General features: G+C 37.0%; 4 protein-coding genes across 4 annotated transcripts; 2 read left to right on the forward strand and 2 right to left on the reverse strand.

Moving 5' to 3' along the window:
• Positions 1–1,309: 1,309 nt before the first annotated feature.
• Positions 1,310–6,249, reverse strand: LOC123715729. The gene is made up of 7 exons (XM_045670976.1): positions 5,214–6,249; positions 4,639–4,926; positions 4,400–4,566; positions 3,274–4,040; positions 2,972–3,198; positions 2,318–2,494; positions 1,310–2,247 (listed from the first exon to the last, which is right to left on the reverse strand). The coding sequence occupies exons 1-7, from the start codon at positions 6,035–6,037 to the stop codon at positions 1,731–1,733; spliced, it is 2,967 nt and encodes a 988-aa protein (XP_045526932.1). The 5' UTR covers positions 6,038–6,249; the 3' UTR covers positions 1,310–1,730.
• A 4,197-nt stretch (positions 6,250–10,446) lies between these two features.
• Positions 10,447–13,135, forward strand: LOC123715298 (alcohol dehydrogenase class-3). The gene has a single exon (XM_045670256.1). It carries the CDS (start codon positions 10,563–10,565, stop codon positions 11,691–11,693), a length of 1,131 nt encoding a protein of 376 aa, XP_045526212.1. The 5' UTR covers positions 10,447–10,562; the 3' UTR covers positions 11,694–13,135.
• On the reverse strand, positions 12,505–17,869 carry LOC123715297 (regulator of MON1-CCZ1 complex). The gene is made up of 12 exons (XM_045670255.1): positions 17,658–17,869; positions 17,195–17,565; positions 16,858–16,979; positions 16,613–16,731; positions 16,209–16,322; positions 15,729–15,861; positions 15,471–15,571; positions 15,190–15,347; positions 14,658–14,802; positions 13,888–14,130; positions 13,156–13,357; positions 12,505–12,641 (listed from the first exon to the last, which is right to left on the reverse strand). Exons 1-12 carry the CDS (start codon positions 17,775–17,777, stop codon positions 12,586–12,588), a joined length of 1,884 nt encoding a protein of 627 aa, XP_045526211.1. The 5' UTR covers positions 17,778–17,869; the 3' UTR covers positions 12,505–12,585.
• A 491-nt stretch (positions 17,870–18,360) lies between these two features.
• LOC123715299 (protein CC2D2B-like) lies at positions 18,361–22,732 on the forward strand. The gene is made up of 5 exons (XM_045670257.1): positions 18,361–18,413; positions 18,957–20,777; positions 20,849–21,021; positions 21,222–21,357; positions 22,611–22,732. The coding sequence occupies exons 2-4, from the start codon at positions 19,210–19,212 to the stop codon at positions 21,293–21,295; spliced, it is 1,815 nt and encodes a 604-aa protein (XP_045526213.1). The 5' UTR covers positions 18,361–18,413; positions 18,957–19,209; the 3' UTR covers positions 21,296–21,357; positions 22,611–22,732.
• The last annotated feature ends 162 nt before the right edge of the window (positions 22,733–22,894 follow it).

Raw genomic sequence — 22,894 nt, forward strand, 5'->3', positions numbered from 1 at the left:
TCAAATGAGTTATTTAAGGCGTAGTGTAGTAATAAAATGGTATTAACCATGACTACTACTAACTTATTGTAACGTTTGGGACGATAATTTACGCAGACCTGGCGGATATACATGTTGTTTATTATTTCCATAGCTATCGGAAGGGCTGTAAATCTCTGTGACGAGTTTTTTCGGTATCGCTGGCTGTATGTTACTCAGCTGATTAATGGTCCAGTCATATGCGTTAATACTGAAGTCCAACCAACGCGTTTGTTATTTTGCAATTTAATTTATATTACAATTATAAAAAACATACTTACTCAACAAAAATCTCATGTAATATAGTTTTTAATCCGCCCAAAAACAACAACTTTCTTAACAAATATTCTTATTTTTACAGTGCTAATTACTTATTATAAAAGTAGTAAATACTTTTACTATTATTATTATTATTTATTTCTACTGAGTATTAGATTCTTATTTGTTTTTTTTACAACTGAGGCTCAAACTAGGTGCTGTGGTCTTTGGCAGAATGACCAGCGCTGTGGAACAACTCAACTCCTCAGCAAAATGCTGAGCCAAGGCCAATTACAACCACAGCACACACGCATTACACAATTAAACATTTTTCTTTAAAAAAATTTTATCTCTCTATTATTATTATTTATTTTTCTTTTCGATTATTGTTATTTTATGTGTTTCTGTGTGTGTGTGTGTGTTTGTTGGAAATAAATGAAATGAAAATTAATTGTCTACGCCTAAATAAAACTCAAATAAACTTCAATTTATATACATAAACTTCAAAATAAGAATTATTTAAAATCCAAGATAGATCTTAGAAAAAAATTCATTAACAAAATATTAATTTTTAAAATATTAGATTGAATGCAACCGACTATTAAAAAATAACATAAAATATCCCATCTAGCCTTGTAAGGAAGTTTTTGTATAATCCGAAGTCACATACAAACCGTGTATGTGACTTCGGATTATACAAAATTGAGAACGTACTGACGACGCTTCTTTCGAGTCGAACTGCCAAAGCACGTCGTTTGGCAACAGACTATCCTTTACAACTTACTGCATTTTGCAGTCTATACCGTTAATAAACGCTTCGTTCAATTCAAGTTGCCTCTATAAGGAATTTCAAAATAACTAACACGAGATGTGTTCAACTGAACAATGGTTTTAAACTAAACATAACGTTTTTAATGATTTTTATTTATCAGTAATTAATTCTGAAAGGCATCTTATCTCTCTACATAATTTTGTATTACGTAGTGTTTCTACAACCGTTAAAAAGGCGTCATAGCGAAATAAAAAACATGAAATTCATAAATTCGATCTATTTAATTGTATCATTGATACACAACTTAAACGAAATGAGGGACGGGATAGATCATCGAAATCATACAATATTGAACAACGCAAGAGACAATAATTTCCGCGCCTCGAGGCCCGCGGCTTTCTACTTTATATTTACTCTGCACTACTGAAGACATACTTACAATATATTACATTACACGAGTCACGATCAATGGCTCTATACACTTCACAATTCTCACGCTCACTTCCGCTCTTCGCATACAAAGGTCGATAAAACTATACACTTTATAGACGGCAGTGAAAATTTCGGTATTCTCGAGCGGCACTGTCATAGAGTGTCCACAGAGGGCAAGAAAGGCGGTCCGCCGGCGTCACACAGTGGTCTCGCGATCCACGTGGATGTACTCGACGGAGCGCTCGCGCCGTCAGGATGCCAACGAAGACGCACGCGAGCTATCGTACAGCAACTCTTCCGTGAGTCGCCGACCACGGGTCGCCGCCGCCGCGCCTAGCAGCTCCTTGCCGCGACGGGCGCGCCGTCGTCGTAGCGCCACGGCCGCCAGCAGAACCAACACGGCTACCGCCGCCGAAGCCCCCGCGGCTCCGGCGGCCGCCGGGGCACCCAGCGCCGCCAGCAGTCGAGCTCCGGCTCCACACGCGCCTGCCTCGTCGGTGCCGCCGGGGCAGTCCGGCGCCCCGTCGCACCACAGTGCGGAGGGCATGCAGGCGGCGAGTGAGGGACAAGGGCGCGCACATAGAGATGCGTTTCCGCCGGCAGCTCGCCACACCTCCATCCAGGCGAGGGTCGCCGAGCCCGTTTCGCGCGCCGCCCACACCACCAGCAGACTGGCTTCACGCCCCGCGCCCCTTGCCACCCATTCCGGGCTGTAGACTTGGACGACCGGACCCTCCGCGTCACCGGGACAGATCGCTTTCACCAACCTACAAGTGTGCCTTGCGTCAGAAAGAGTTGTTGCCTCGCAAGCTCGATGTATCGTTGAGCAAGTCTCACCGTGAAGTGTGAGCGTCGTAGACTAGGACCCTGTTGACAGTGTGGCAGCCGTTGCCGTCGCTGTTGATCCCCGAGATATTGGGCAGCTCGTAGCCCCAAACGCGTAGGTAAACGGACCGATTGCCTCGTGCGATCAGAAGAAATGGCGCCTCGCCACATTCGGATATTCGATTGGAGCTACACAAATACTTTTATTATTGACTTTCACACAATGTAATAGGGACGGCATCACTTTTTTTTATGTATGTCTATTATTTGTAGTAACTAGTGTTTAAATTTTGGTACACTAAAAAAATTGTTCTCCACAAACAGGTCGCTGAATGCCAACCGAATTTAATTGGTTCGAAAATATCCTGTATCGTTGTAGATATAAAATTGTACACATTAAATAAGAACTGGATTGGAAAAAACATGTGGTTTTGGGAAGTAGGTCCTATATATGATAAGCTTCGCTAAAATTTTAACGCCTGCAAGAATCTTAATGACGATTTGAATAAATAAATAGAAAAAATGCTATAAGAGCAGCAAACTGATGTTAAAAAATTTCATTTATTACGGACTCACTCATTTTATTGAAATAAATCTAAGAAGCGTTGACATCACATTACATCAATTAGAAAAAATGCATCTATGTGAACAGAAAATTAGCCTTACTTATAAGGGAAGAACAGATGTAAATGTCCACCGGGTGGGGCCAAACGTCGGCGTGAGGCGCAGGAGGCGGGGGCGGCACCACGGCGCCAGTCGGCTGCGAAATGCACGTGACGCTGGTCTTCTCCAGCCAATAAGGCTCCCGCCACCAGTTCCAGCTCTAAGGCTGGCCCACCCGACGCTAGACTCAGTGGCGTGCTACTGTTGTCGCAAATGCAAGCCAACGGTACCTATAAACACCGTGGTATTTTATCAGTTGTCCGACTCAGTCTAGATCACTTGTCCGCTTGGCGCTGTCGACTCACCCGATAACCCGGCCAAGGCGTTTCGTAGATTCGAAGATGTGGCAAATACGATGGAACTTCATCGTCACCATCGTCGAAATCAGGTAGAAGGTCAACGGGGCGCGAGTCCACATCAGGCGGATCGGACGGTTCCGGCGTGCAGCTCGGGCGCCCCGTGAGAGGATCGAGCCTCGTGGCGCATCGTGGATCGCGGCCGAATGCCGCCGCCAGAACACTCAACTCGACGCGGCCGCCGTCCGCTTGTAATCTATACACGCAGCGCAGACGGCGCGCTCCGCCGCGCCCAAACCACAGTGCGTTGCGCGGTGACGTGAAAGACCCAGGAGCCAGCAACCTGCGAGCGCATTCGGTGGGTTCGGTGCGGACTCGCGTCTCGGAGATTGGCAGAGGCACCCCCTCCAAACGGGCGTCGATAAACTCGTAATGCAGCGAGAAAGCGAGCGGATGCGTGGCGGTGCCCGGGCGCGTGGTGGCAGCGATGGAGAGTAGAGAGGCGGCAGACACGTAGCCGTCGGGAGGTGCGCACGGGCGAGGCACGCGTGTGGCGTTGGCAAGTGCGGCGCGAGCGCAAAGTGCGGGTGCGACATCACAGTAGCGCCCGAGCAATGCTCCGCCTCCGCCGTCTGCTCCGCCTCCGTCCCAGATTCGTAACTCCACAGCACAAGCCGCCCTATCGTTCTCCCGATCGCTTGCGCTGCTTTCCGTGCGGCGGCTGTCCACCAACGAGTACTGCGTGAAGCTCGAGAAATAAATCCACACGAGGTCCCCTGTGTATAAATATATATACTTGACACATATTTTTTTAGTAATCAATAACAAATGTATACATTTTGTTTTTACTTATTACATTCTCAAACCTTAATCGTCATAAGAAATTACACTAAATATGCAAATACAAAAACCATTTGGTGGGGTCACACCAAAATTTGTTGACCAAATTTTTTACCGTATACGATCGCTGTATCAACAGAACCGTAGCAGGTTCGGAATGAACTACTAAGCACAGAAGTTGTACCAAAGTCCCACTCGGACGATTTCTTTACGTGCTATTGGTGCAGCTGACAAATTAAGATTTAAGAAAACATTAAGGAAATATAATAATAAGCAAAATTGCTAAAATACATACCGGGGCGGCCGTGAAAAGTCCAGGTGCACGTGGTGTTCGGTGGCAAAGTATGAGTAGGTGCGTGTATGAGCCCACGACGGCCTCGACTAGATGCGGACGAAGAGGTACCGTTCAATTCCTCGTCCGACGACGAGGCCTTGACGTGAAACTCGCACCTGCGTGCCTCTCTACCAAGCAAAAGATTCGAGTGAATCGAGCGGACGCAGATTAATTAAGAACAGTGAGGACAGGATATTTACCTGGCGTAGTCGAGCGAATCTGAATCGGCAAATATTACATGCACATCGAGCTCGAAGCCCCGTAATGGCGCAAGTGGTGGGGCGGCGCGAGGCGGCGCGCTGAAGGGTGAGGAATGAAAAGCTACGAGCATGTCGGGGCCACGAGAAGCGACCCGCGGTAGCAGGTCCCCACCACAGTACTCCAGTAGGACGGGGTCATCCGTACTGGCGCCGTCGTAGAAGATGAGCCGGTCGCGTTCACCTGTGCAGGCTCTCCACGCCACCACCGCACGACCAGTTTTGTTTAAGCTAAATATGTGGACACATTCACTTTACTTAGTTGACATTTAAACTTTAGCCTCATAACTGTACAAATTAATTGAAGTGGATATTAATAAATTCATTTGATTTAAGTCTCATCGTAGGTTTCAGATGATTTTATTTAAAAAAAATTTAGGAACTTTCAGATATAGTCTAAACTTTATCATAAATAAAATTTAAACAAAGTGAGATACAGAATGACGACGAATAAATACGTACTTAAACCTATTTTAAAAAGCATAATATTTCAAACCGTGACCGTGAACATGACCGACCTCGCCATCGAAATAGATCGCTTGATCTGCATCTTATGCGCGTGATCTTGCCGGACAGATATCATGGCGTGTTTGCAGGTGGGTACGTCTTTCTGGCGCAGGCTCCAGTAGCAGGTGACGTTGCGGGGGTACATGCCAGGATAATTGGGACTCTGCAGGCGACATGGCTTGCGGCGGCATTCCTCATAAGTACGCGTGCAGTATGTGCCCGGAGCCACCGCACCGCGTTCCAAGGGTGCTTCGCCCGCACCGAAGCGCACCACGGCATCGCGACGCGAGAGGAACTTGTAACGCAGCCGCAGCGCGAACGGCTCACCCAGTCGAGCCCGAAACAACTTCAGCGACGCCGTGACCGTTGCCGTCTCACTGTAGTACAACGCCACACCCTCGGCGGCGCCGCACCAAGAGCCACCTGTGAACGGTCGTCCTAACTCCGACAGTTGCATGTATCCATCGGGACAGCCGTCAAGGGCGCCCGCTTCATAGCGCCCCACACGGAACTCGTCGAATGCGAGTTGTACGAGATCACCGTGCGCGCCGCCTCCCGCCGTGAAGGTCAGGTGACACAGGAAAGGTGCCCGCGGCGCCCCGCGAAGTGCCACGCCGTACGCTACCCCGACGCGGCCATAGTACGTGCGATTACACGGCGAGCAGTGAAGTGGCTCATCGCTGCCGTCGGGGCACTGCGCTTCGCCGTCGCAGTAGGCATCGAGACGCACGCACGCACCACTCCGGCACGCCAGCTCTGCGACACCGCATCCACCGGCGGCAGCGCGCGCGGCCAGCGCCACCAGGACGCCCGCGACCAGCGCCGCTCGCCACATCACGCGCACAACATCGCTCGCGTCAGACTAGCTTCACTACCACTCGTTCTATACTCTATCCGATTATTCGATGACGCGGGCATTATTGTGAGCGATACAAATGCGAGACGACAGGTGATGATCTATTCGAGATGTAGTCATCGTTTCGTTGCTTGGCGCGTAGATAAACATGTACGTGTGAGGCCGGGTGCCCGGCCGTCGTAACGCCGGCCTTAGCGCGAAGCACACTGCAGCGCGGCGCGGCGCCGGGCGGGATGCGGGGCGAGGGATACGGGTTGGCTGCGCACGCATGCTCCGAGCGGCGCGGGGCAAATCTTCAGAATTCAGCCTGATGACTAATGAGTGTTGAAACAAACGTAAGCGGCCACAATGCAATTTTTCTGAAGACAAGGTTTTCAACTTTTATTTTACAACTAGAAACAAAAAGATGTTATTCTAGTATATTCTTCTTTACTCTAATTTTGAAAGAAAACAATTTTTACCGGAACAAACCTATTTTTTAATACAAATTTATAAACTAAACTTAATTATTTTACATAATATAAAATTTTCCGACATTTCGCGTGCTTTACAGCGTGCGTGGTCACGGTTAAAAAAATGTTTTCTTTCAATGTGTAAAAGCTATGATAACCAAAGACAATATACTGTACTCTATTTTTTTACTGTTTAAAGCAAATCAGTACAATAATTTTTTGCAACATTCAAAATATTATGCAAGTAGATTCGATTGAGAACACGCTTAATTTATTCATTTAAACACGACAAGCTAACAATTAAATAATACTGACAATAATAAAATTGTATTAAAATAAACATCTATACAAGAAACTCTTGTTTTATTTTATGAGAATCCATTATCGCATATATCTGGTCCGTAGACGATCGATCACGTGTTTTCTTGCCATAAATGTGTTTATTTATTTTACTTACTACTACTTAGCATAAACGATAGCTTTAATATTATTGAATAAATTGTTATTGATTTTGATCTCTTTACTTACACATCACCATGGATGAATTTGAATTGGTGGCAATGTCCAAAACCCAACATGGGTATTAGAAGAGTATGGATCCGTTATCCGGACGAGTGTGTCAGATTTATGCCAGCCTGATCGTGACTGAGGATCTATTCTACTTCTGCTTTGATTACTTCATCCAATGGTTATGCGAACCTCAATTTTAGCGTTTAGAATCCTGTCATTAAATGATTTAAATTTTGATGTACCGAATTACAACTATTTTGCTGATGACACTACACATATAATAAAATTAAAAACGAACAAGATTAAAAAAATAACTTAATTAAATCTCTAGACGACGCCATCACCTGGATGAAATCAAATGTAGGTTGGGAAAAAAATATCAGTCGGAGTAAATAGGCTCAAAAGCTCAAAAAAATGTAAAAGCGCAATTTGTGGAACAAACTACCTTTGTTTAAGAAGCTCAAATTATATATCTTCTTTGTATGTTACTATATATTTTAGGAATGTCCTTATTCGTTCACAACAACATATATATTTTTTAAGTCAACGGGAATAGATATATGTCAAAATAGACATGGGGAGAAATTAACTGTGCCAAAAATTAATCTGGAATTATATAGGAAAAATACGTTTTGTATGGCAATCAAGGTTTATTATAATTTACGAAACATATTACAAGATCTTCCTACTAGAGTTTTTAAAAATCGACTTCATGTACTACTTTTGGAAAAAAAAATTAAACTATTAAAGATTATTTGCGCGAAACTGGTTTTTTCTTGGACAAAATAGAGGAAGGTTTGTAGACGCTTAGGTCCCTACAACCTTTTTAAGTCTACGTCTTAATAAAATGCGATGTCATAACCGGAAGTTATCCGTTATTTGATATAACATGCGCCTGCTAGAATTGCGTAGTCAATATCACTAAGAGGATTTTATGACAAAAAATATTTTCCTTTTCCTTGGTGTTACTCTACTGGTTAATAGTAGGTATTTTTAGCTACTTAGTATAACAAGATCATGATATCTAATCTATATGGTCCTGCTGCTACACCCGCATTAATTAACGTCAACGCGGTTGTAGCGAGATGGTAAAATATAGCCTATGCCCTATACCCTTGCTCAATAAATTGTTGCGACTATGCGGCACAAAAATATTTTTTTCTTAGCGTAGCTCCTGATCGATGTCGAAATAGCTCGTAGAACCAACGAAATTGAGGGAAGCTATCAGAATTAAATCATTTTTCCCACATTATTCACACCAAAATTCTACTTAATATTTTATAATTCACTATATATCATAGGTTGGAGAAAAAGTTTCTTCGCACTTTTTAAGAATTTTCACAACATTTTTAATATAGTTTATTTGAATTTAACTAAGGTATGTAGGTACCATTTCGTTCGATAACTTTTTGCCATCTTGTAGGTAGGGACATGATCCCACTGCTTTAGAAATTTTGGGGCTTCTGATCAAAATACAGCGACAATTAGTTTTGGCAGTCCTCTCGTGATGTTAACTGCCTAAAGAATTCTCAAGAGACCGAAACAGGTGGAAATCTAAAGGTGCAAGGTCAGGACTATACGGTGGATTTATTAACATCTCTTAAGATGTGTGGAGTCTAGCGTTATCATGACGAAAAACCACACCCCTTCTGTTGATTAATTCCGACCGCTCTCTCTCAACATCTTGCTTTAATCTCATCAGTTATTCGCAGTAGAGTATAGAATCAATGTCCTGCCTGGTGGTAACAGCTCATAATGAATAATGCCCTTCCAATCCCACCACACACACAGCATCACCTTCTTGCGAGTTAACCCGGGTTTCGCCACAGTCTGTGAAGCCTGAACGATCTTTGACCACGACCCTTTTCGCACGTCCTTTCAAGTTTTTTTCTGAAAAATAAATAAAAATCACACATTTTCCTAATTTGAATGATACCAAAACAAGCCAGATACAAATAGTATAGCCTAAGAGATTTTTTTGCAAGTTCAAACAATGCGAAGACTTTTTCCCCAACCTAATATTTTATAATGAGTTTTGACAAAATAAAGGTGTGAACTCTATGCGGACAGCAGCGACTTGGTATCTTGGTACTATATAGTATATATACTTATGGCTTTTTGCGCAGACTCAAAAAATTACTTTATTTTGATAGCAGTTTGTCATTTTGTTATACCTTTACAATTAATTAACCAAGATTACGTAAAATTTGTGATTCTTACTCTCAAAAAATGGTTTTAAATAAACAATGGTATTTATCCATTCACTATTTCTGGGATGAGAGATGTTGAAATAAGATATATATTGACTAAAGATGAGACTCGATTCAACTTAAATCTTTTGAGCCAATGGTTACAATTTTTTTTTCATTTTTACAACAAACAATATATTGTATGTAGTAAGATTACAATGGATAGTTTACAAGAGACGCCGTTTTGTGTTACGCTGTCCTACTTACCGGATTAATCCTTAAGTCTTATGAATAAAAAAGTTGTGTAAATTAAACCCTAAATTATTATAATCAATAAGTGATGGGATAACAGTGGTTGTAGCTTAAGAATCTAGAGGTATAAACACCAATGGACTAAACGTACAAACAAATGTAGATTAATATTTTCTAACAACAAATATAATTTTCTTAGACATCACTAAAAGTTTACCGTTAAAGTGAAGTGCCGCAAAAAATTGATTGATTGTATTCAAAGACTATTACGGCTTATTTAACAAGAACTTGTACGTTAAAAAACAATCATTTCCATACACAAAATAATCGTCATACATGCATTATAAAGTAGATCGGACCGACTCATTTGTTATGATAGGTTATAACTATTATAATAAATTTTGAACAATCCACAAAATTATTTGATGTTACCAGCAGCTCTAGCTTATAGCTTGTCGCACTTGTTTACACATAGGAATGTAAGACCACAAAATCATATGATGCTGCGATGATAAAAACCATATTTTTATAGTATAATGAATTTAATAACGTAAGTTAACCCAATTTAATCAAACGTGAACCTATTGAATTTATTACAAACCTATATTTATCATAGGCTGCATGTATAGTTAAGATTTATTTAAATATTCACTCTACTACTGAACATCTAAAAAGTAAACAGTCGTATCCTATTACTCTAAATTTGTTATGATTTGAACACAAGTGAACTTAGCTATAGTATTTACGTCCCGGTCGTAGGTATTATTTCGTTGCGAACTAGCATGCCAATGTGCGGCGTTGGCGTTTTGACTTTTGATCGTCATCTAGTATGAAAGAATTTATAATGGTGTTAAATTTATTGACTCATTTTACCTCAATTTGTTTGTATTTTGTATACCTATGTCATCTGTCATACCTTATACGCTACGCAACATCTTTAATATGCATAGTCTATGCACATGACGTCTTTGGCAATCGCATTATATGGTAAATTATCATTTAGCAATATTTAACATTGAATTGTCAATTTTTTTTTGTTTCAAGATCATTTTATTTTAGACTGTAGTTTTATTAAAGTAGTGGTAAGAGATAACGTGTAAAATGTCGAATGCTGGGAAAGTAATTAAGTGCAAAGCTGCCGTGGCATGGGAGGCTGGCAAACCATTATCTATTGAAGAAATTGAAGTAGACCCGCCCAAAGCCGGCGAAGTCCGCGTTAAAATTCTTGCAACAGGCGTCTGCCACACCGATGCTTACACGCTTTCTGGGAAAGATCCCGAAGGAGTTTTTCCTGTGGTACTTGGACACGAGGGCGGTGGTATTGTCGAGAGCATTGGGGAAGGCGTGACAACAGTTAAACCTGGTGATCATGTGTTACCTCTATACGTTCCGCAGTGCAAAGAGTGCAAGTTCTGTCTAAATCCCAAGACCAACCTTTGCCAGAAAGTGCGTGTTACCCAGGGTCAAGGTGTAATGCCCGATGGAACTAAAAGATTCCATTGCAAGGGTCAAGAATTGTTCCATTTTATGGGATGCTCCACTTTCAGTGAATACACAGTTGTTTTGGAAATCTCTCTTTGCAAAATTGCTAACAATGCTCCTTTAGATAAAGTATGTTTGCTTGGCTGTGGAGTTACTACAGGATATGGAGCTGCATTGAATACAGCAAAGGTTGAGTCTGGATCCAACTGTGCAATCTTTGGTCTGGGTGCTGTCGGTTTAGCTGTAGCTCTTGGCTGTAAGGTTGCAGGGGCTAAGAGGATTATTGGTGTGGATATAAACCCTGATAAATTTGAAACTGCTAAGAAATTTGGTGTAAATGAGTTTGTAAACCCCAAGGATTACGATAAGCCAATCCAGCAAGTTCTAGTTGACTTGACAGATGGAGGACTGGATTATACCTTTGAATGCATTGGTAATGTGAACACAATGCGTGCTGCCCTTGAGGCCTGCCACAAGGGTTGGGGAGAATCTGTTATTATTGGAGTGGCTGGTGCTGGTGAAGAGATTAGTACCCGTCCCTTCCAGCTTGTGACTGGTAGAGTTTGGAGAGGAACTGCCTTTGGTGGGTACAAGAGTCGTGATAATGTTCCTAAACTTGTTGAAGACTACCTCACTAAGAAGCTTCCTCTGGATGATTTTGTAACCCATAAAGTGTCACTTAATGAAATAAATGAAGCTTTTCACCTTATGCATGTAGGAAAATCTATTCGTGCTGTTGTTGAATTCTAATATTATTTATTACTTTGATGAATCTTTATTAACCAGTGCATTTTAAACAGTTTCTAAAACTGCATTTATTCATTTCAGAAAAATATATTTTTTTGTATTATTAAATATTTTATTTAGAATATTTCATTATCATTTTGAAATATCTTTTAATGTTACATAAGCAAAGGCCAAAAAGTTCAATTGTTTGATAATGCTTTATCCAGTAATGATAAAAATATTGATAATATATGTTTTGATAGCATACATACAATTAATTTCTCACTGTTAGTACATTCATACTTATATTGAAGTTAAAGTCCAACTTTTGACCTTGACATTTGTCATTTGACAAATTGACTCAAATAATTGCTAATTTAATATTAAATTAATTTATGAATATGCTTACACAATCAAAGAACTTTTACAATACCATTTCCTTTTCAATCTTAAGGATATTGTGTCGTAATCATGATATTTGTGAGAAGATCGTAAAAAAAAACTAACAGTTTAGAAACAACATATGTATATAATTTATTGCTAAATATACCAAAAAACTTATCTTAATATATTCCAGGATAAACTACTTTATATGTAATACTTTATTTTTAAATTACATCATGTATACTTATTTAAATGTTATATTTCAAATATATACATTAACACCAAGATTTACAAAATCAATAGCAGTGATTTTTTTGTTTAAAGTACATATTTCTTTCTATCAATTTATATAAAGGCAATAGGAATAGTGGGGTAAGTGCTTAATTTACCAAAGTTTAATTTAATTTATATCAAAATACCAAACTATTATTCATTTATATACCCAGGTTTTGGTAAATGATTCTCAATTTTATTCATCAAATTATATAATTAAAACTTCGACTACCTAGTTGTCATTTTCCCTGCTTAATATTCATGAGTCCTCCATCAGCTGTTTATAATATTCAATGTAAATTTCACACTGTTCACCTAAAAGGTAAATTTATTAATGTATGTAACTTTTGGCCTATTATAAAAAAAACATTATAATACATATATATAATACAAAGCTAGTTCATATGGGCATCACATCTTGTAAAAGACTGTTGCCTCCAACTTTGTCTACCTACATTTAGGTTCCTAATTATCCTAAGAAGTTGTAACAATTTAATAAATGTACTCTCATTAAATATAATATAATTTAACAGATTTTCTTATCGGTTAATGCAGGTTCAAATTGTGACAAAACAGTAATTTCTTGCCGTCGATAGACCCAGAATCTCAAACCATTACATAATCATATTAAGCAACTGTCATTTTGTGTAAATATTTGAAAGGTGATATATTAGTGGTGTATGACCTAATGACCAAGATAATGTTATCAAAGAATATGTTATTTTATGATAGGACTTTCGACACGACTAAAATCAGCAAAGCAAAAAAGAAACATACAATGCATTCAATAAATATACCAAAATATATTTAATACGTTTTTTTTATATACCTTTAAGAAAATGCGGTGAGCCTCTTTCTCTTTCATTTCTTGCTAGAAGGGCGTGGTAAAGGGCTCGAAAGGCGGCTGGGCCGTGTACTTTAGCAGCGGACAGGACCTTTCGGGCCGGAAGTGCGCCCCAAACCCCACATTGACGAGCCGCCCCCGCCGCGCTGACTGGTTCGTTCCAGCTTAGCAGAACTTCTACTATCTCCTGACAAAGAAATTCTTTATTATTTGAGGGTAAAGAAATGCCCCCAAACTTTTCACCAATATTCTGTATACTTAAAACATATTTTTGCTATGTTATTGTCAACTAGTCTTTTGGTTTCCTATAGTATTTATACATTCACAACATACAAAGTAAATAATCCAAATGATTCTTTTACAACAAAAAATTGGATTGCCATTATGTCAAATATATTCAGTACCAATAGTAAAATAATGATCAATTTTGTGATATCTATTAAATTAAAGTTTAGATGAACAAAATATATCTTGTTATTTGGGTAGAAGCTTTAAAGAAAGAGAATTTTACTAACCTAATACTAAAATCATTTCATCTCTACCCTAAAAGACTTTTTGCTTGTCCTTTTTCTCGTACAGAAAAATATTATATTAACATTGCTCTACATGAATCGGCTATTAACTCTTTTGATAAAATTATATTTTTTAAATTAGAATAATAGATCTATATTAATTTATTTCTTTTTAACATATCTTCATACTACAAGTGTTCAGTACCTCATGTGCCTTCAACCGGCACATCATATCCAAAGCTAACTGAGCAGCGGCAGGATCAAAATGCCCCAGACTGAGCAACTGACAAGCCAATAGCTGTTCTTCCCCGAGACACCCGCGCCTTACCAGTGACCTTAACCGACCGCTGGCCCCTCGGGTCACCAGGGTCCTGACAGAGATCTCTGCGACTGGCTGCTGAACTGTCATATTGTGGAGGGAGAGTGATGAGAGGTAGGCTGTTACGACCTGGAATTTATTTTTAATACTATTATCGAGGTGATCCGGCGCTTAGTGTTTTGCGTCCTAGTATACTTATCAGAAATGAAACAAATTCGGTCCTTTTTTGCTTTTAACAAATTGATTACTAGCGATTGACTCTAGATCTATTAATAAAATACTTTTAAGTTAAAAAAATCAATGGCGCTACAACCTTTTTAGGTCTGGGCCTCTGATTTCTGTATCTGTTTCATGATCATTTGTTAATAGCACATAGAAAGAAAATCCATTGGGGCACAGCCGATCGAACCTACGACCTCAGGGACGAGAGTCGCACGCTGAAGCCACTAGGCCAACACTGCGCTTTAAGTTGATAAAAAGGAGAAACATTATCTTTTATTGAGATTTCATATCAATGTTATTTGGACACGCGACCGTTTAGTGGGCATTCAAAATGTATGGTAACAATTAATAGTAAATTTAAATAAATTTAACTTAAGATAACTATCTAATCTTAAGTAAAATTTATTTAAATTTAACAACGGCAGCGTTAATACCTGAACAAGGTATTTGTCATCAGCATGAGCCTGCAACACATGGCTGCACATGTCCGTCTGAGAGATGAGCACGGGGAATGTGTCGCTGCCTTTTTCCACGACTTGGCCGGCCGTATTCCGAGCCACTTCTATGTCTGCCCATTTTCTGGAACCAGAACGATTTTAGACAGACCTTAAAAAAGTGACAGGTTTATTTGGGAAATTAGTTTTGAAGATCAAAGAATCGAAGTCGCAAAAGGCTGTTTGACACTATGAAAAATAAATGACTAGTAAAAAAATTATCGAAAAATTTATCGAAAAACTCATCCTGATAATCTCTTGAAGTTTATTATTATATCATTAATTTCGGCGAAGAATGTTTTTGATCGAAATATAAAATTTGTGTTATTTAAGAACGTAAACACGTAAAAATCTTGACGTTTGTTTACGTATTCAGGGCTTGGGCGTGCCCTAGAGACTGTTTATGAATGTTTTATTATAACCAAATACTTACAGTATACATAAAACATTTAGGTAATAACTTTAAACTAACCTGTAGACAGAATTGATTTCATCAAAGACTCGGCTGAGTTCAACGAGATGAGTATCAGCGTTTGTGACCAGTTGATTCAGAATTCGATATATCGTATCATTGCCGCCTTGACGCCGCAGCAGTGCACCTACCACCTTTGGAATCTCGTCTTTCGATAGCTAAAAAAATATTTATAAAAAAACTAAAAAAATATCTAGATGTGTTAGAAAACAGGCAATTAATAAACAAAATAAACCTTCAGTCTGAGAAACTCTTTTTTGAGATTTATTTGTAAAACTTACACTGTGAGCAAGCCCTGAATGTATAAGATTGACTTTCCACAAGCAGCCAAGTCGCGCGTCGATTATATAGTCTGGTTGAAATACTACCCAGTTGCCTGAGTCTAAGACTAATGCTAAGGAATATTATGACTAAAATGACTCATACGTATACATATTATAGAGGCCAAAAAACTGCCATTGGCCTCCATGACTACCCTAATTGCGCCCATGCGTCATGTTGGCCAAAACTGTATTTCATTTTTCATAATCAAAGGATACACATAGGACATTCTTGTCCATCAACTAAAGCCGGTTTCATTGACACTCCTGAGACTATAGGCAGGTGGTTTGCTGTATTGTTGTCGCGTTTTGATTCCTCCATTATATCAAATATTTGGGATGTTTGGCTCGACTGAAAATGATTCAATCATGCTTTGTTTACACAGAATAAATATATGTTTCTTTTTATGAAATAAATGCCAATAATCTTTAAAGAATAATGAAGAAAAGAACAATTGTTTGTTGTTTAGTGAAATTAATTAAATTGCATTTTTTATTTACACAATAAATGGAGGCGCTATTTATAATATCTATTTTATATTTTAATTGTACTGAATATAATATTCTTCGTCATATACTTAAAAACATTGTTCCAACAAGCGCAAAAACTAGTTGTTTTTTCCAATTGCTCAAAAAAATTACAATTTAAAGTAATGATTACAGACAACTGGAAATTATGTTCTACAACATTGACCATACCTGATGATGTATAACCAGCAAATTATCGATGACGCTGACCGCAAATCTTCCAACCAATCCAGTTTTGAGAATGTGTAGTATACCATTGCCACCTGTTATTGGCATAAGACAAACCTGAAAGACATTTACAAATCTATATATTATGTAAAATAACTATATAGCCATCGCTAATCTTTTCAATTTTCTTGTCAAATAAATTCTATTTGAGACAAATATTAAAATCGAAATCTAGATTTTATGTGCCTTCAATATTAATAACATGATCATAATTGAAATAAACTGCATATTTCAAGGTTACAATATTTTGGTACTTAACAAGTGTTACATAAGTATGCAATTATTTAGACAGTTTTTTTCTTTGTTTTATCACAATTAAATTAAGATATATATATATATAAAAACACCTCAGTAGGTCCAGACACTGATGTACTGGGACTGCCATGTCTGAATATCGCACACCAAGTTGCTTCACATAGTCTTATTACAAACACATCTCTCTCCACAACGGGTCGAGTTGCGTCTACTGAAATAAAAAAAAATTAAATGAAAAACGCTAATTTCACTTTATAGATTTTTTATCTCACACAGTAATTGAAATAATATGCTTCACTTATCATCACACCTAAACTATCACACAAACAGTACTTACATTCCAATTTCTGAAGCTTAGTAATATTTGAGCTGCTGAGCGAGAATGGTTGCAGCAAAGCACCATTGTTACCAGCCAATACCACAATGTTACTCTGAGCACACCAAGAAAACCAGGCACAACTATAAATATACATTGGCACTTAATAGTAAAATAAGGTTTTATAATATTTATTTAATTAATAAAAATTACTGAAAATGATTTTTTTTTACCAACTAAAGCAACCATAGGAGATATGACTTACAATTTATATACTTTAAAGTGGTTTAACCATTTTTAATTATTGGATTATATTTTGGTAAACTAAATTATAAATTAAATAAGTAACGTAATATACCTGAATGAAGTGCTCTTCAATGTCTTCAATTGTTTTTTTTCTGGAAACACTTGCAGCAATTCAATTCCATAATCAGTAATAAATGCTATCTCATTTACTTTAGGCCATACAAACCCCAGTATCTTTGCATTTTTCCATTTACATGTGTGGCTGTACTCTACATTTGTTGGAACAAGGTCCTTAAAGTTGGCAAATTCTACTGAAGGGGTCTGTGCATCAACATTTCTCTGTATTGCTAATACTTTGTGATCTGGCGAGAATTTTATAGAAATGATTGGCCCTTTATCTTCCATTCTGAATGAAGTACTCTTAGAATCATCTAAACCATTCACGGTAACTCCAGTTACACCTCCTGACCTTACAGTAAATACCTGTAAATATATATTCCAATTCGTAGTAAGAGAGTAAAGTATTTTGACAAGAGATTTATTGGAGAGTAAGTGAAAGTACATTTATTACTTGCCTGCCCATTGGTGTCGTCAAAAAAAACATTCGTTACTGGACTGTTTGGGTCAAATCTTTTAGGTGGTTCCGAAAGCGATAAATAATATTGGTCACTATCGTGAAGACAAAACTCCGCCATGGTTTAATACCTAATGCCTCAATTTGTATTGATAGTTTTAAGTTTCCACGAAAACAAATAAACACTAAACAAATTGTGTAATAAGTCAATTGTCAAATTCAATTTATTGTTTATCTTACATCTATGGTTTAATATCTATAGAATCTAAATAGTGGTTACTATGGCAACAACTTTGTCAATATTGAAGGCAGTCGGAATAAAATTCAATATAACAGAAGATATTCCTATCTTTCTAAACTATTTCTAAAAAATGACTGACAAAATTCAATTACATACATATTGCATACGCGGAAATATAAGTGATTCTGAAGAATATCATGAAATTAACGAGAGTGCAGTTTATTCCGAAAATCTTATGCAAACAGTCCCACAAAGTCCAAAAACACAAACAATTTTTTTTACAAAGCAAATAAAGAAAAATAAAAAGTGTAGGAAGAGAGTGAATAAAGAGACAACAGAACCTTCGAGCGACATACTGAAAATAGTAACTAAAAAAATAGATAGCGAATCCTCGCCAATAGTTAAGAACGTTATTAATGTAATAAAAGCAAACAGTGAACCTAGTTATTTGCAAAGTCAATGTAGACTAGATAAGATATTACATTATAATCCACGTATCTTCGATGTAGAGCACGGGTAAGTATAAATGTAAATATATTTCTTTTCTATATCTACCTATATATGAAATGATTTGATTTGAATTATGTTTTGACGAAGAACGGAGCAAGAGTGGGAGCAAGTCAACGACTTAGAATTTCATTTAAAAGTAGGTTTAACTGTTGGGGATTGTAATATAAAAATGTTTTGTAAAGTAGCTTATAGAAATTTAGTATTTATCTCGCGTATAGGTATATGTTTGATATACAAACAACAAAGCGGCTATTGCGTTGTATAATGCATTTGTTATTTATTAAAGCCGTTTAGAATATAACTCAACGATTCCGACCCAACAACAGAAAAAAGACGCTCTGATGGTGGAAATAAATACAAAAATTACAAGAGGCTTTGTTTGTTCGTACCGCACTTGGTTTCTAGTGGGATATATGTATATAAATATCAGCTGAAGGAAATGTTTGGTTATAATTTACAGAATATTGTTTTTATGTATAATTATCTATTGAAATCAGTTACTGTAAAAATAGAAGATAAGAAAATGTATAAATTATTTCTACGTTTCAGCGATCGCCCGAGAAGCCTTAAACTGCATCCAAATTTTCCGAATGGCGAAAAAACCTCAGAGACGAAGGTCACTTATATAGATATCAGCTATGTTGAGCCCCGCTTTTTTAAAGATTTTGATTCTGGGAGATCAACAACTAATTTAAACATAACCCAAAAGTTTTTGGATATTTGCATCAATGGGCTTAATTTTACATATCACCATAGTTTTTCATTAGAGAAAATACTATCTATAAAATTAGAAGAATACTATATGGAATATCTTGAGATTGAAAAACATATAATACATATATTAAGAGGGATGGATGTAAATAGGCAGACAAGAGAAAATCTTAAAGCGAAGTTCACTGCAATTAGTACTAAGAAAAATGATAGTATACGGTTTGATGCAACTATTCTAAAATATACAGCAGCTTTTCTAGATTTTAAAGAAAAATATTATTATAAATTGAACGAAAAGAGAAAGTTGCTTTGTAATATTTTATCATTGTGGTCAGATATAAAAAGTATAAGGCATAAGTTGGGCATCATTACCACTTCTTACGTATTAGAGGTAGAAAAACTTTACATAAGCGTAGACGCTCTCGCCGCACACTGGAAGGAAGTATTTCAGAAGGAATATACAGATTTTCTTATTGAATTAGAATATGATTACGTAAACAAATATTTAGAGTACAAAAAATTAAAAAGTGATGAGAATTATGACAAAAACATACCTGTTAAACCAAAACTTCACATTGATCCAGACCGAATAAAAGACGATGTCGAAAAACGTGTCGGTTTGTTAGTAAGTCCCGAAGATGTATCTGTTAGACTTAAATATGATAAAACAATACAAAAAGTAAAGCCAAAAACAGAAACTCAGAGAGAAGAAAACTATATTTACTTGAAAGTATTCATTGATGATGTGTTTGTATGTGAATCTGAACGATTGGAAGTGAAAGATATTTCTGCAATCCATTATAAAGATTCTTTTACATTGCAAATATTAGAAAATAATAAAACCCTCACTTTTATCCTGTGTGAAGGAAGTAAAGATATTTCAGCTCTTACAATGGAGTTGGACGAAATTCGCAGAAAGTATTTGAATACAGTACTTATCAATAAACATTTTGTGTGTTACAATAAAATTAAACCAACATCATTATTCATCGGTAATGGATATACCATAAGAGACATTACAGCCATTAATAATATAATTCTAAAAAGTAACCATTTATTTCAAGGGAAATTATTAACATCATGTGAAATCAAATTGAGTGTTTCCTGGAATGATACCTTCAATGCAAATGAAAATCCAAATAGCTCTTTAAAATATTGTTTAGATGTCAAAAAACAGATTCAAAGAATACTTCATGGTCTAGATAAACCAAATTTAAACACCTTATTGAATATTTTAAATGATGTTTACGAATTTGAAATCGACGACAAAAATATTATTAAGAGTTTAAAAGATATGTGTAAAAATAAATCCAAACAAGACAAGTTTGATTTTATTAATAAAGAAAATTGCACTCGGTTTAAGTTATTGAAATTGAGAAATCTTGGACGTTTCGTTAATGTTATTAACAAAATTATTCCCTTGTTTGATTCTCAAATAACGACAGAACAATTAAGTACAATGCAACGTGAAGATAAAGAATTCATCGTTGAATATTTTGAAAGTCAACGTGCAGATATGGATCCAATAGATTTAGAGAGATATGTAGGCATGAAATTCATAGAAAAATTAAATAAACAAATCGTGACAGATTTCAACGATATGCTTCTGAGGAAGACTCATAAAGACGTTGTCAATGATTATCAAGATCTTACTTTAAGGTGATAAGAATATTAAAGTGCATTTAAAGTGTTTCATTCTAACATATACTATATGATATGTAATTTTTTAGGAGTATATTTTCAAGTAAAACAAATACGTCCTTGGCAACATCATCTGTAACTAAACAATCACTTGAATCAGAATTAGCTAAGGAGCAAGAAATATACATGACAGTATTGCGGGCTTTTAATTTATTTGACCGTTGCGACACGGAACAACAAGAAAACGACGAGAGCATTGCTGGTAAATTGTATAAGTAGTTTAATAATAATAACAAAATCGTTTATTTGCGAAGATACCGAAAATTGCGAACCGGCCATATATAAATAGCACGCAAATATCATTAATTGTCATATAATTAGAACATTTAACATAATGTCATAATAGTAGGGGAACCCAAGCAGGGATTTCGGAATTTACTATAGTGGCAGATTAAAATACAGGAGGATACCTTGTACCCAGTGAAATACCTCTACCAAATATGAGCCCCATATATATGGCCGTCCGTCAAGGATAAAGGATCACATTAGTAAAAATATTAATCATCAGATATTCTCGAGCGCGTCAGATTAAGGTAGGGTGAGTAATTAATTCAAACATTTGGTTTCGGGTTCGTAGCAACATATCCAGCTTTCATCACCTGAGACAATGTCAAATATAGCATTTGAGTCACCGCAGTTGAACTTATCTAACATCTGGCGACACCAGTCCATGCAAAGGTGTTTTTGGTCGTCGGTTAAAGTAGGGAAATCCATCTGGTACAAAGCTTTCTAACGCCTAAATGTTCGTGTAATATTTTTTGAACTTGACTCTTACCAATGCCTAGGCTTGCCCATATCTCCTGATAGGTCACTCTCTTATCTTCCTCTATGATGCGTCGCACATCACTAATGTTATCTTAAGTAGTCGTTGTTAAAGGATGTCCCTCACGCGGATCATCATCGAGATTGCTACGCCCACACTTACACTCGTTAAACCAATAGTAAATAGTGGCACGAGATGGGGCTTCATTAAGAAATGCTAATCGCAGCCTATAATAGCTTTGTTGTTGAGTAAGCCCACAACGAAAGTCATAATAAATCATTGAACGAAAATTTTCTCGCGTTAGATTAATTTTCACGTGTAACAAGAGTTTTAGATTTGCCGCTTATTCACAAAAACAAATAAGAAATGTATGCAATAATATACTACATTAGGTTACCAAAGAGTTCTAAAATTGAAATTCAAAAAAGTTTTCATTAGCAATGTTTCTTACTGGCCAGTTCTAAACATTTTTTGTTCCGTTACGTTTCCGACTAAAATCTCCTGCATTTTGCTTTATTCTTTATTGTATTGTATTATCTTTTAATTAACTATTATCCAGATTAAAGCTATTTAGAATTTTGTAGAATAAGGCTGTTTATTTTATTCTGTTACGCCAAAGAAGTAAAACTTGTAACGCGTGTACAGAAGTTCACACTTTTTTTCAAAGATAATTATCATATTTTTTTTATTTTCGTTAGTTGTATTTTTTAAATATTTAAAAGTACTAGTAGTTGTCTCTTACGCCTATTAGAGATCCTATTCTATTCCTGATGTATTCCACTTGGGTGTTGTTATTATTTTGTTAACATTCATTTTAATAAGTGGAAAGCAGAGATGAAAAAATAACAATAGATTGACATGTCATGAAAATTTTAATAGCTTTATCGCAAGATCTTTCTTCATATACTTCGCTCAAGGATAAATTTAGGATTGTCATTTAAACTACCTATTTAAAAGATTCCTCCGAAATGCATGGTGCTGAACTGTTCTATTTTCAGTTAATACTTAATATATTGTTATAATTGCAGGTTACAAAGTCCGCCCCCTAAGACCGTTTGTGAGATTCAATTACAACAACGAATCAGTGCAAACATGCACAGCTATTGGAAATAATCCCACTTGGAATTATACTGCAAAAATTAAAACCAAGTAAGACGAGTTCGATAAGCTATCTTGCTCATTCATATTGTTATTATCCTAAAAACATTGATATGTTTGTTCCTATTTTTCCAGGCTCGAGCCACTCTCCTCCATATACATAAACGTATACGATGAACATACGGTAAACATTAGCCAAGAGAAAGATCAATCA

The sequence above is a fragment of the Pieris brassicae genome, chromosome 10 (assembly GCF_905147105.1).
Source record: "Pieris brassicae chromosome 10, ilPieBrab1.1, whole genome shotgun sequence".
Classification (NCBI taxonomy): domain Eukaryota; kingdom Metazoa; phylum Arthropoda; class Insecta; order Lepidoptera; family Pieridae; genus Pieris; species Pieris brassicae.